The following is a 14839-nucleotide window of genomic DNA, read 5'->3' on the forward strand; positions in this document are numbered from 1 at the left end:
TGTCTTCCTGACTTTAGGTCCAGAACTCTAGCCACCACACCACTTAGCTGGCCCTTTACAATGCCAAGTAAACAGGATTTTTCTCCTCTCCTCTTCCACAGGCTAAGCCAATTAAAAATTGTTTGGAAATATATATTATATAATTTTTATTAAAAAAAATCAGTGAACAAAAAAATAGAAAATAAACAAATTAAAAAAATAACTACCAAAATAGAAAATCTGAAAACCAAAGAAGAGATAAATGAAACTGGAAGTTAAAAAAAGATGCAGTGACCATCTGGAACTAGAAGCTGTTTAAGATAAAACAAACAAAAACTATTAGCTGGTCTCTTTTTTTAAAGAAGGAAAATCAAATCATCAGTATCAAATTTTTAAAAATGATTTACAAGATGTGAAAAATAAAAATTTTAGAAACAATATTGCTGGATCTAGACCAAGATAGTGGAGTACAGGCAGCAACCCGGCTGAAGTCTCCTAATGTTCCCCTCCAAACAACTTTAAAATAATACCCCAAATCAAATTTTGGAGCAGACAAGCCAACAAAAGGTTCTGGTGTGACAGAAGCAAAACAGACTCCTGTGAAGGGACAAGATAAAAAGAGAGAAGGATCAAGAGAAGTAAATGGAATTGAGAGAAATACACAGTTAGGAATCATAACCATGAATGTTAATGGGATGAGCTCACCTACAGAACAAAAGTAGCTCACAGTATGGATTAGAAACCAGAATCCAAAATATGTTGTTTACAAGAAACACACTTGAAACCGAAAGAGACGTTACACAAGTTGCTGCAACACACATAGGGCTGCACCAAGTCATTGTGTGACCTGGCAGAAGGTCCTGCCACCAGCCTTGGGGAGCTGTATTTGCATAATATGAATTTATGTAAAGCAAGAACTGTTTACATACCCAAATTGCTATGAAAGTCTGCATTTCCTTTGACCCAGCAATATCATTACTAGGTCTGGACCCCAAAGAGATCAAAGGAAAAGGACCCATTCATACAAAAATATTTCTATTTGCTCTTTTTTTGTGTTGATAAAAAATTGGAAATTGAGGGATTGTTCAGGATTTGGGGAATGGCTGAACAAGTTGCAGCATAGTAATTGTGATGGAATACCACTGTGCTACAAAAAATGACAAGCGGTATGGTTTCAGAAAAAATATGAGAAGATTTATATGAACTGGTACAAGAGGAAATAAGAAAACTCAGGAGATCATTGTGCACAGTAACAACATTGTAATGATGATCAACTGTGAAAGTTAAGGCTACTCTTATCAATATAATGATCCAAGACAATTCCAAAGGACTCATGATAAAAACTGCTACCCACCTCCAGAGAGAGAACTAATGAGCTCGGATTTAAACTGAAGTATAACTTTCTAGCTTTCTTTATTTTTTGTTGCCTTTTTTTTTTTTTGCAATGCAGCTAATATGGAAAGATGTTTTGCATGACTGATATCATTTTGCTTGCCTTCTCAGTAAGTGGAGGATAGGTGAGAGGGAAGAAATTTGGAACTCAAAATTTAAAAAGAAAAGAATGTTAAAAATAAATAAATTTTTAAAAAGAAACTATTATCCATTTATATGCTAACAGCATTGATAACTTAAAAGAAATGGGTGAATAGTTATAATAATATGCAATATTCAGATTAAGAGAACCAGAAATAAAGGATTTTAAAAATCCCAATTCTAGAAAAAGAAATTGAACAAGCAATAAATGAACTCTAAAGAAAAAATGTGTGGATTTACCAGTGAATTCTACCAAATATTAAAATAATCATTATTTATAACATTATATAAACTATACGCCAAGGTAGGAAAAGGATAATTACTAAATTCCTTTTATGACACATATTTAGTTTGATTCCAAAGCCACAGAAAGACAAATCAAATTAAGACAATTAAAGACCATTATCCTTAATGAATATAGATGCAAAAATTTTAGATAAAATATTAGCAAAGAGACTATAGCAGTACATCAAAAAGATTGTACATTAATACCTGGTAGGATTTATACCAGGAATGCAGACTTGGTTCATTATTAGAAAAACTATAAACATATTATATTATTACTCTATATTAATAAAAAAGGTAATCACATTATCATATTAAATGGAGAAATAGCTTCTGACAAAATACAATAGAATACAAACAAACATAGGCATTTTCTTAACATGGTAAAAGTATCAAAATAAAAATCTAGTATTATATGTAATGTGGATAAACTAGAGGACTTTCCAGTATGATCAGGAATAAAGCAAGGATGTCCATTATCACCACTATTATTTAATGTAACACTGGAAATACTAGCAATAGAGGCAACAAAGAAAAAAAAAATCAAGGAAATAACAGAAGCAAGGAGAAAAACAATAGCACTTTAAAAAAATAGTATATTAAATAAAATCCTAACAGATTTTCAGCCTTTCTATAAACTACTAGTAAAACCTAGGAGGAAAAGATAGAAAGAAATTTAATTCAAAATAATAACAACATGAAAAAATATTTAGGCATTCACCCACCAATGCACGTACAGGAAGTATATGAATACAAATACAAAATACTCTTTATAGAAATATAGACCTAAATAATTGGAAAAATATAAATTATGCTTTAGCTAGACCATGCCAATACAATAAAAATGACACAAGAACTTAGATTTACTTATTCACTACCATACCAATCAAATTGCCAAAGGATTACTTTATAGAGCTAGAAAAAGATAATAAAATGTATCAGGAGAACTAAAAGGTAAAGAATTTCAAAGGAAATAATGAATAAAGTAAGACAGGAGAGAGTCTTGCAGTATCAGATCTCTATATGACAAAACTATTTGGCACTGATTTAAAAATATAGAACATCGATGGAATAGAATCACAGGGTTTGATAAACCTAAAACTCAAACTACTAGGGTAAAGGCTCATTATTTGACAAAAACTGCTGAGAAATTGGAAAGCAGTCTGGCAGAAATTAGGTTTAGACCAAAACCTAATACCACATATCATAATAAACCTCAAATGGATAAATAATCTAGTTCTTAAAAGGTCACATCATAAATTAGAGAATCAAGGAAGAAGACATCTTTTGCACCTATGGATAGAGAGTCCATGACCAGACAAAGGAGAAAGATAATTAAAAAAGATAAAATGAACCATTTGATCATATAAAATTGAAAAGTTTTGGCACAAACCAATATAGTTACAATTAGAAGGGGAAGGAGTTAACTGGCAAAAAAAAAAAAAATCTCTGTAGCAAGCATTCTCTATTCAATTTATATAAGAAATTGTTTCAAATATGTGACTGCCACTCCCCACTAGATATATGGTCAAAGGATGAGAAACAGGCAGGTTACAAGAACTTGGAGTAGTTCTTTCAAAACCTTTCCTCTCAGGTCTTTTATATCATCCCCTCCTTTCCCATCTATCACAGCAAGGAATTTTGCTTATTTTGCTGAAGAAAGTGAAGCCATCTACCATGAACTTCGTCTGTCCTCTTAAGTTACACTTTGAAATCACTCATTCTGGCATGTGCCCTTTCACCCTCTCCCTACTCTCCCCCACCCCCATGCTTGTCTATGATGAAGAGGTGGACCTTTTGTCCATTATAAAAACAGTACTTGTGTCCTTTCCCCTATATTCCCTCATTTTTGTTTTCCTTCCTACCCAACCCCATACGTAACTTTAATTTCTCCTTTTTTTCTGGCTCCTTCCTTGATATCTCTAACCCCAGATGACCTCAAGCCCTGTGAGTCCTTCTGTTGATTATGCCATCTCTTTCCAAGACATTAACTGTCTCTTTCACTCTCAAACACCTAGAGAGAGTTTCTACTTCCTCACTTTTCATTCTCTTCTCAATCTATTACAATTCAGGTTATGATTCTATAACTTGAACAAAGTGATGTGAAATATTAGATCTTATAGTTTCTTCTTAGCCCTCACCCTACTTTGACCTCTCTGGAGCTTAAGACACTGACAACCTTCCTCACTCAACGCAGTGAAGAACTTGGAATATATATTCCAGAAGGCAAAGAATATGGGCTTCCTGCCAAGAATGCAAAACTGAGTATAACACTACAAGGGGGAAAATGGACCATTAATGAAACAGAGGTCTTCCAGGCATTCCTGATTGAAAGACCAGAACTGCACAGAAACTCTGAAATTCAAATGCAGGAAGTGAAGAGAAACCTAAGAAGAAGAATCCACTGGAGGGAGGAGAAGGGAAAGAAGGTTAGGAAAAATTATCTTACATAATTAAGGTGCACAAGTCAACATCGATACAAATAAGAAGATAGAGTGGAAGGGACTGGCTCATATTTGAACCTCACTTTCATCTGAACTGGTCAAAAGAATGAAGAAATACGCATTGGGTATAAAAATACATTTCACTCAAGAAGGAAATAGGGAAAGGGAAAAAGGTAAGGAAGGAAAATTTGAGGAAGAGTATTTTAAGGAAGGGACTAATTCTAAGCAAAAAAAACCCCTAAGGATGTACAAAAATATTTATAGCTCTTTGAAGTGGCAAAGAATGGGAAGTTTATAAATTGAGGAATGACTGAACAAGTTATGGTATGTGATGGAATACTTTTGTGATTATCTTTAATCAGCATCATGACCAATCACAACTCCAGAAGACTAATGATGAAATATGCTACTCACCTCACGATAAAGAGAAGGGCTCAATACAGAATGAGACAAATTTTTTTTTTGGATATAGCCAAGGTGGAAATTTGTTTTGATTGACTATATATGTTTGTAATGGGTTATGGCTTTTTTGTGTTCTCAAATGGCAGAGAAGGGTGGGATGGGAGAATGAGAAGGCAGATTTTGGCTGACTAAAGTATTTAAAAAGATAAAAGGAGGAAAAACAGACAAAATATATGTAAAAAAGGCTGATGTGTCTAAAAGAATGACAATAAGAGAAGCTCTTAAAGGTCTAGAGTGTATAGGAGGACATGAAATACAAAATACAAGAACTGAATGATATAAAATTTCACTTAGATTTTCAATACCTAAGCAATATATCTACTAATCACCTTCTATTTCACCAAAAATCAGATATCAAGTGGCGTTTACTTTTTTCTTATCCTTTTTTACAAGAAAAAGGATAATAAATCATGATCTGTAGCTAACTATGAAGCTATAATACACGGAATGTAACTTCTACCATCAATTAATATTAAAAAAAAGTTCCAAAATAATAAAATAGAATGTTATAATGGCTTAAATATATGAGGATAGTAAGATGTAGTCAATAATGTGAAGAATGCCCTTAAAGAGACTTTGCAACTTGCCACCCACGGCTTACAAATGATAGTCTTTTAAGCAACTGTAGCCTGCCACAGAATTTTAGCTCACCATGATGTTCTGATTTCCAAAGCTGAAGCCAGACCTGGGAGTTTAAATCATGCTAAAAACACATTTTAAAAAAACTACTGGTTAGAATTCTCTTTCCAAAGTGTGTTCTTGCTAATGGGATCAAAGAAATTTAGTGAAGACCTTTAGCTTCAGCAGTAAAGGATCATTTATCCCAACAGGTTGTGAAAAGAAGGCCTAATTCTGATAATATATTTGCTCTCCTGGGGATTGCCAGGTTAATTGTATAATAGTATAGCCCTGATTACATATGCTTTTTAAAAAGATATTAGATATGCTAGATATTAGATTTTTTTTTTTTTTACTATTGAGAATAGGAATCATAAACAGAACAGTCTGAAAAGTTTAGGGACTCTTTCAATACCAGTAGGTGCTAAGAAAACAATAAAAGACCAAGGAGAAATAGCTTGCCACCATAGTAATATATAGAAAGAAAACATTCCACTTAAGTTTTAAAGACTAACAATATGGATACTTGAGTTTAAAGTACACTGATGACAGACATATGAAAGTACCATATTAGTAATTACTGCCAATGTTATTATGGATTTATTTCACAATGAAATAAACATTAGTTTAGGTGATGTATAAAGTACCTGAGCCCGGAGGACAGCCATGGTCTCCAGGTCTTCCTCTTGCTTAGCAATAGTCTGCTTCATCTCGTCCATCTGCAACTGCTTGGAAGCCAGGGCTCTTTCTGCTAAATCAAGCTTTTCATTTAGTTCCTTCATCACTGGGCTGTCAACATTTTTTGCCTGTTAGAAAAGATTAATTGGAGAGAAAATATTGAAACCATAAAATACCTTTTAGTCAGACAATAGACAAAATATATGTGGAAAAATTGTTGGTTTCCAGTTATTCTGTCTCTTAACAACAAGGGTTGTTAACTTTTCTTGCACGGTTTCTTAGAAATATCAGTGAAGACCAACTCAGGACCCTTGGCTTCCTGGTAGGATTTAATACTTAATCTCAGCCTAAAAAAGATAAACAAAACCAAATCACAACAGCTAGATCCCTTTAAGTTGACTGAGGATGTAACTAATTCATATTCTTTTTACATGTAATTGCTCTGTGTAATCAGTAGTGAAAGCACTAGTGAAAGGACATTTCAAAAAATAAACTATAAATCTACTGGGTTAATGAGAATCACTAAAATTATAATTTGGTTAGAACGACAACAAAAAAACCTTTCTCAAATTAAAGTTGTCATAATCTAAACCATTATACATGAGAGGCATTTGGTGGCTTAAAGTACTCTATCAATTTGGGCAATCTACTATAGGTTAGTTTCTGTATAGATTAAAAATACTTCTAATCCCAGCCAACTCTCTCATTGTGCATGACACTGATCACAAGAGGCCTATGTGGATGAACCATATAAATCTACCACAAATGTCAGAAATATAAAAATATCATTAGGACTAGGTCAGAAGTATCATTTTTGTACACAATAGCATATTATATACATGTGAAACAGATGACAAACAACAACAGTAAGTCACTAAAAATTACAAACTTAAAAAAATAACTTCTGATGTAAAACTTAGATGTCACATGCACAATCAACAAACTCAGAGAATCATATTCCTCTCTACTTTCTGTATAATTAAACTTTTTTCATTTAAATACCTCTTTTCTTTTTAGTTCTTCAATTGTTTTCAGTGCATTATTATGTTCAAGAAGAAGCTTGTTGTGTGTAGTCTGTAAAATGGCAAATTTGGACCTATTTCAACAAACAAAAAAATTAATTGGAAGACTGGAAAAAAATCAGTGATTTTATTACATTCTCTCCTCCTCCTCCCTTAAATAGGCAAAATGCCTCAAATACACATTATTTCTCTCCTCCTTTCTCCCTCAAATTCTTATCTATCAGGAAAAATAGCTCCATCTAGCAAATTAAGGTGTAGGGCTCAATTATTCCTCCACTCTACCCTTAGTTCTTTCCTAATGAAAAACGCTATCCCATCAGAAGAGTTCCCTGTCACTTAAGTACAGTAGTTAAAAGAGGAACTTTTACAAACTCATCATTCCAGAAATTCCACTCTGCTACAAAAGAGTTTATCATTCCATTTTTATCAGTGCTTTCATTTATGTCAAACTTACTTTTCATCATCTGTTTTGGCTTGTTCCATTTTGATTTCTGACCGCATACTCTCCACTTGTAGCTCTAACTTTTTGTTAATATATACTAATTCTTGCTTTTCATCCAACTCTGATGGGGTTGCAGAATTTTTCCTTTCAAGGGCCTGACACCTGAAAAGGGTAGGGAAGAGATTTAACTGGAATGAAGATGATTCTTTCACTTCTAAGCCATCCAGGTCAGAACGGTCAACCTGTGGTCATGCATAAAATATTTAAACTTTTGATATGCAACTTTAACATATTTAAAATTCTATTTATGTAGTAAATGTAAAGCATGTCATATATGAAATGAATAGGTTTTATTTAGTTAAGAAAATATAATACCAGGTCCCATCTGCATTCTTACTAATCCAAAGGTTTATTTATTAATTCACTTTGTCACTACCAAAAGAAAATTCCACAGTTAGTACCACATGAAATACTAACCCATTCTAAACTTGCAGTCACTTTCAGGAGATAGAGTAGTTATTTTTAAACAATTTTCAAAAACCACAGCAGTTATCAGTAAGAAGATGTTCCTCCTAAAGTGGTTTAGACTTGGCAATACTGTACCTGTTCTTGTAAATTATGTACCTATAACTCAAAGGTTATGACTACAACTAGATAAATCCCTTTCAATAGACAATCATATAATTATCTGCAAATGTAGGGAAACTGAAAAAGCACCTTGGTTCTCCAAATATATACTGGTAATCTTGAGAATATAAATATCTGGAGTTGTTATTCGAACACTATGTTGGTCTGTCTGGAAGATGAACTTAGCAAGTCCAACAGCCTATGTGCTATTAAATGACATGTGCAAACTTCTCTAGTCCAAGAAGAAAACACAAAAATACTTAAATGTCATCAGCTTTAATATTAGCTAGTTCTCTATGCAGAAGAACAAGAAGATGCACTTAAAAAGAATTAAGGAATTTTCAAAATCATTAAAAAATTTCTCCCACCACTCATTAGCCTTAATAATTGATCCATAATGAAAAGATTGTTCAAATTTCAAAAGCTACAACTGCTTCCTCTTCTCTTCCCTTTTAGTTGAATGGTATTGCTAATGTAGTCCTTGAGTCTTGTCTGGTCTCCTCTCCTCTCTCCTGCCCTGCCCTTACCTGAAGGTATTCTGCCAAAAGGAAGGGAAATTTTTGATGGCTGAAAGTTACCTGGTTAATTTAGGGTTTACTGGCTAGATTTCTTTCTCAAAGACCAAACCTTAAACCTAATTCACTCTGGATCTCAGGGAACAATAGGTCTATGCCCAAGCCCCACTTAAAGGTTATTTTTTGGGTCCTCCTGGCTCAGGAGTGAATATAAATAGCAACTGTCTCTCTTTTGGCCAGCAACCCAGAAGGTCTTTCCCTCCCGGTTTAATTTTTTTTTTTTTATTAAAGGGACCACCCCTTGATTCATTTCTTGAAGAGGCTTATTCACATTGCCTTACTCAAAGTGAGAACCTGAAAAGACCTTAGCTTAAAAGGGCCAAGGTCTCCCACTGCCTCCTGGGTCATCTCCAGTCATCCTGATGTGATATCTCAAATTTAAGTCAATTGCAAGTCATGTTATCATCTTGCTGATGTCATGGTCCTCTTTGAGAATGAAGGACAAATGACAGAAACCTTCCTGGAAGGTGCATCTTGTTAAAATACCCCACATGGAAGCAGTTTCACACACACACACACACACACACACACACACACACACACACACACACACACGAAATAAAAGGTCATCACATCTTTTCACATATATGCCTACATATTATGACATTAGGACTTTCTGACTTTAAGAATAGGTCTTTACTTTTCTAGTACTAGTATGGTTTCTTTTTGTGTCCTTTCTTTCTTCTTACTTTTCTTGCAGCCTCTTCTTCATCAGCTCTGCTTCACTGAGTTTAGTGTGTGCTTCCTGAAGCTCCTTAAACAAAGCTGTTACCTGGAGGTTCAGTGTTTCCACTTCACTTCCAACCTGTCCAATAGACAATTCAAACACACAAAGGTGATTACTCTAGGTTTACTTTTTCTTGAAAAAACAAAACAAAATTTATTAGTTTGATTACCAGTTTTTTGCAAATTTGAAAATATAGATATTAATAGTCATGGAACAGTTTTCAATGTCAGTAGCTCATAAATACTTGTTAACGTACTTTTCAAATAATTCATTAAAGGTAGTTTTGGGAAATAGCTCTCCTTTCTTCACATCCTCATCTTAGTCTGTCAGACTAAATGACTATATCACAACTTTAATCATGACTATGGTTCAGCCTTAAATGTCCAGAAATACAACTCTGTTTAACCAGCCCTTATTTATCTGGATCTTACTTGGTGACTATATTAATGTAAGACTATTCTTCATACAGGGGAGTAATGTCATTTATGAAATTATCTAAGAGGAGTCAATCACTTTTTACAATGAGTTAATTGTTGAATTAGCAGAACTGGAAGCTTCTCTGACTTTCTGGTAAGCCTTTGTGTTTCAGCTTCCTTTTTCAAGCTTAGATGGTTCTGCTTAGATCATTTCTAAGCAGAAATGATTTGCTTTATTGTATCCCACAGCAACTTCTGTGGTTATAAAAACTTCCTTGTTTTGGCTTGTGGGCTCTTTCAGGCCACTTGGAAACCTTTATAAGATGGATCCACCTTACCTAAATCTTCTACCATGTAACAATCAACAAGGAGACAGTCTCAAGAAACTTCCTGTACTTAATCTATTTTCTGATATTTTAATTGTGTCTGGCCCCAACTAATCCAGATATTAAGTTCTATATCAATTCTCAAGAAAAACTTCCATTTTCATAAAGGCAGGTCTTTTTAATTTTCCTAATCCCTTAAGAGATTCAGGGGAAAGCTACAGCATGGCCTGACATCAATAATACTTGGGCCAGGATTTCCAACATTTACAATAATCAAGATCTGGATTGATGAATTTTACATAGAATAAAATTCAAATCCAGAAAACTTGTGATGATAAATATTTAGAGTAAATAGAATGTCTCTTTTCCCAAAGCAGATGATATGCCCTAGGGGTGTAATCAGTAACATAATGTAGAATTCATCTTAAAGCGTATCTATGAAGTATGTTAGAGAAACAGTCTTTGAATTCTGTTACCCACAGTCTCTATGCTTTGTTCCTTTTCTTTCTCTTCTCCGGGGTCCTCCTCAGTCTGGGTGCCATTCTCAGAATGATCCCTTGCCTTCTCTTCTAAATCTGCAAGTCTGAGAAATTCCAATGTTACTCTCATTGAGTCTGAAGAGGAATGAAAATTGCAAAAGTGCTACCTAGAACATGGTTATACTATATTTAAAGACTAACTATGGATTTGCTCTTTTAGGACAAAGTTGGTTGGCCGACATTTTAAGATAAAATATGCTTAAGAACTAATACAAAAACAAGGATGGTCCTAAGCTAAACTAGAATATAGGCCTTGTTTGTCCTTAAGTAACTGTAATTTAGGGATTTATTTTAAACTCCCTATATGTACATCTGTGTTATTGGCCTTTCCTAAAATTGGCTCTCCCCACACTAAATAGGGGTATGCCTTCCTGGAGGAGATTAATTTCCCAAGCCCTGAGACAGAACTCTCATCACTTTTTACTATTAGAATAATCTTCTAACTGGTTTCCCTAACTCAAATTTCGTCATATTCCAATCCTTCCTGCACAGAAGCTGTTAAAGGCATTTTCCTAAAATATAAGTCTGACCATGTCATTTTCCTCTTCCATAAATTCCACTGGCTCCCTGAATCAAATATAAAGTCCTCTATCGGACATTTAAAGTTCTTTATAACCAGATCCCTTTTATTTTTCCTATCTTCATGATCAAATGTAAAGCTACTTGGAATTTCAAATGACACAACCAGGTCTCTTCCTACATTTTCAGTCTTATAATTTGTTCCCCTCTACACACTACATGATCCAGCCATCTCTGTCCTACTGTTCCTGTAACATGACATTTATCTCTGTGCCTCTGCCGTGGATATCTCCCATACTTAGAATACTTTCCCTTCTCAATGTCACTTCTTAGAATCCATAAATCCCCCTAAGATTCAGCTTAAATGGCAGCTTCTGTAGGAGGTCTTTTCAACATTAAATAAGCAATATTAAACTCAGAAATTGTTAAGCTGTTACCATGGTGCTTTGGAGTGATGGACATCTCCTTTACCTTATACCCTGGTATATTTCAATTTAAACTGAAAACAAAACTAGTGTAGTCTTCTTTCCTGTAGATTATAATTAGATTGTGAAATACTGTTACTAGTGATTCAATATTCAGAGGCAGAAAAAGCTCTAATCAGTGCAGAGAAGGGTACCACCATATATAACCTACCTGAAAAGAGATAGATCTCAATGTCAATCATCTTAAATAGTAATCACCTTTGGATTTCTATGTTCCATTTTAGTCAAAGGTTGACCTTCACTAGCTAACTCATCATACTTGTGAATTCCTTAAGAGTAGACTCCTGATTTTAGCTCCCTTTCTATCCCTAGCACTTAATACAATGCCTAGAACATAGCAGGTATTTAACAAATGTTTGCTGAAACTGAACTGACTACTTCTAGACACATCCCTTCTTTCCTCCCCACAGGTCTGCTATAAACTGGCAAGTGTTTAGGAAATTCACATTTTATTTAATGCTAGTCTCAGCAAAACTCTCTCGGCCCCAATTTACCCATTCCAGAATCAGATTTAATTGACTTCTTGATAACTTGGTATTTTGGGTTACAGATTCACTTTTTTGTGATGAGGTTTTATAAATGTAACTATATATCTCAGCTTAAAAAGCAAAACAAAACAAAAAACATTTTAGATGTATTCTGTCATGCCTTACAAATACCATACTAACTCAGAGAGTAATATAGTCCCAGTACTTTCATTTTTTGGTTTCAGACTTCCCTTGTTTGAGGACATCAGGAAGGAAATATCACTAATGTTTCTAAGAATCACAAAAAACAGAACGTTACTTCCAGCTTGGTACTAAGGCTTTTTTAGTTGATAAAATACTGAATGAAAGTTGGCTCACTTCTTTCTTAGAACAGACAGTTAATGTTATTGAAAATGCTTTTATACCATTTGAACCAACTGTGTGATTATATTTTTAGACAAATATAACAACTGTATTACAAAGATAACAAATGCTCATTTAACTTGATGAAATAGTTATGACCAGGTAACATAATGTTCTGACTTGAATATCAAACTTGAAGCAAGAAACCAAATGGGTATTTTCACATACAGAGGACTAAGAACAATGCACTTTCATGGCTCTCTAGCTCAGGGGTTCTTAACCTGGAGTCTGTGAAGCTAAAAATATTTTGCTAACTGTATTTCAATATAAATATAATCCTGTGTATTTTATTTTATGCCTTTAAAAATATCATCTGAAAAGTGATTCTTAAGCTTCACCAGACTCCAAAGGAGTCTAGGATACAAAAAATGTTAAGAATCCTTGCTCCAGATAATCTCCACTAAAAGAAAAAAGAAAAAATGGCTACAGTCCAGAAGTATAAAATGTATTCCACATAAGAAGAGATAAATTCTATTACTTAATGTAAATATTAGGTATGTAATATATAATAAGAAAGGAGGAAGGGAATAAGCATTTATATAAACCCTACTATGTCCTAGGTACTGTGCTAAGTAAGCACTTTACAAATATTATCTCACTTAATCCTCACAACAATATATTATAAGTATATAGTAAATTTTACATATTTAATATTAAATCCAGAACCAGTCTCAATCAAAATTACTCTCTATACTTCCAGTTTGGGAGCTTCTCAGTTCCAGTTTGTCAGTGGCTGTAGGGCAAGGAAAAAGACAAAAAAATGCACACAAAAATCTTAAAAAAAAACCACTCTGACTCTTAAATACAGAGCTGAGTTGCGGACAAGAAAAAGATACATTTTGTGGAAGTAGAATTCCACTCCAAGTGACTTTCTCATGGTGCCTTTGGTGAGACAGTGAGTTATCCACCCTAAAGGGTAGCCCTAGATCACTGGCTATAATCTAAAAGACTGAACTCCACACAGAGTAATACTTCATTTGAAGATAGCAGCTGTATAAGACAGTTTCTGTATACCAATCATGCTAAAAGAATATAATTAGTAAATTTATGTGTTATGGATCTACTTAACTAAGATACACTTTGATTACTCATGGCCAATAAGGACTTAAGGAAACAACAACTACTAGAAACATCCCCTTATCAAGGATTGGCAGTTCTGTCAGTATGAGAACTCCCTGTGACCACTCCATAGCTTTGAGCCTTGAGGAGAGCTATCTGAGGCTCAGGGAGGTTACATGACTTGCGGGTAGTTACAAAACTGCCAAGTACCAGTAAATCCAGATTGTCCTGACCCAAAATCTGGCCCTCTCTTGAAAAACAAATACCACCACCAAACAATAATTAGCCTTAGTAATAGAAATGTAAAAAAGAATCATTATTAATTTGTTTCTTTCCTGACTTTAAACATTTTTATTTTATTTTTGAAAGATTTACTGATGCTCTTTTGTTTCTAAATCAATCATTTTAAGATATAGCTTTCCTTCCTTGACCTATCTTCCAGTGAGCCCTTCCTAACATAGACAAAAAACAAACCAGTTAGATGAAACTAATTGGCATACTGACTGCATAGGTTAATTCCATACCCACAACTTCCTGCCTCTCCAAGTAATGGAGAAGCATTTTTAAAATTTCTTCTCCAGTTTTGCTAGTATGTTCCTTGGTTCAAGCAACTAATTAAGAGATAATGTAACCAATCACATAATATGAAGGTACCAAGTAGAATTTTTAAGGAAGTGCATTTTAGAGTCTTATGATAGTGGCCTAAATTAGACAGGACCTCAGAGGCACTCCAGTCCAACCTGTAAGTATATCAGAATTCCTTCTCTAACTCCCCCAACAAGTGTATCATCCAGCCTCTGCTAGAAGAGCATTATACTTCTGTTTAGCTCTAAATGTTAGAAAGTATTTTGTTATATGAAGAACACATTTTCCTCTCCACAGCCTCTAAGAAGTTCCTACTTCTTTCCTATGGGGGTCAAGCAAAAAGTGTCACACTATTCAGGCATGAGACAATGATAAAATTTAGTAGTTAGTTACCAGTGTCCCTATTTTAAAAAGGTGCCAATTAATAGGCAGGCTACAGGGAAAATATCAAAAACCCCTGCTGAAATAGCTAATTTTAACCTCTGTCACATCTGAAGTTATTTGGGACAAAGTAGTAGTATTAGCCTCACTTTCATGAAATTAATAGTCATATGTTAATAGATATAACTATCAGAAAAGTAAAACTTTATAACTTTAAAAGCATTTTTTTAGGCTAGATTTTCTTTTG

General features: G+C 34.1%; 1 protein-coding gene across 7 annotated transcripts in view; it reads right to left on the reverse strand.

Moving 5' to 3' along the window:
• OPTN (optineurin) overlaps positions 1-14839 on the reverse strand; it is a 49518-nt gene that overhangs the window by 12569 nt on the left and 22110 nt on the right. For all 7 annotated transcript variants that reach the window (XM_072653305.1, XM_072653304.1, XM_072653303.1 and 4 more), the window contains 5 exons: positions 10615-10717; positions 9355-9470; positions 7476-7625; positions 7002-7095; positions 5969-6127 (listed from right to left, as the gene is read on the reverse strand). In XM_072653305.1, the coding sequence (XP_072509406.1) occupies positions 5969-6127; positions 7002-7095; positions 7476-7625; positions 9355-9470; positions 10615-10717 (622 nt within the window). The remainder of the gene's footprint in view (positions 1-5968; positions 6128-7001; positions 7096-7475; positions 7626-9354; positions 9471-10614; positions 10718-14839) is intronic.

This window comes from Notamacropus eugenii, chromosome 3 (genome assembly GCF_028372415.1).
Source record: "Notamacropus eugenii isolate mMacEug1 chromosome 3, mMacEug1.pri_v2, whole genome shotgun sequence".
Classification (NCBI taxonomy): Eukaryota; Metazoa; Chordata; class Mammalia; order Diprotodontia; family Macropodidae; genus Notamacropus; species Notamacropus eugenii.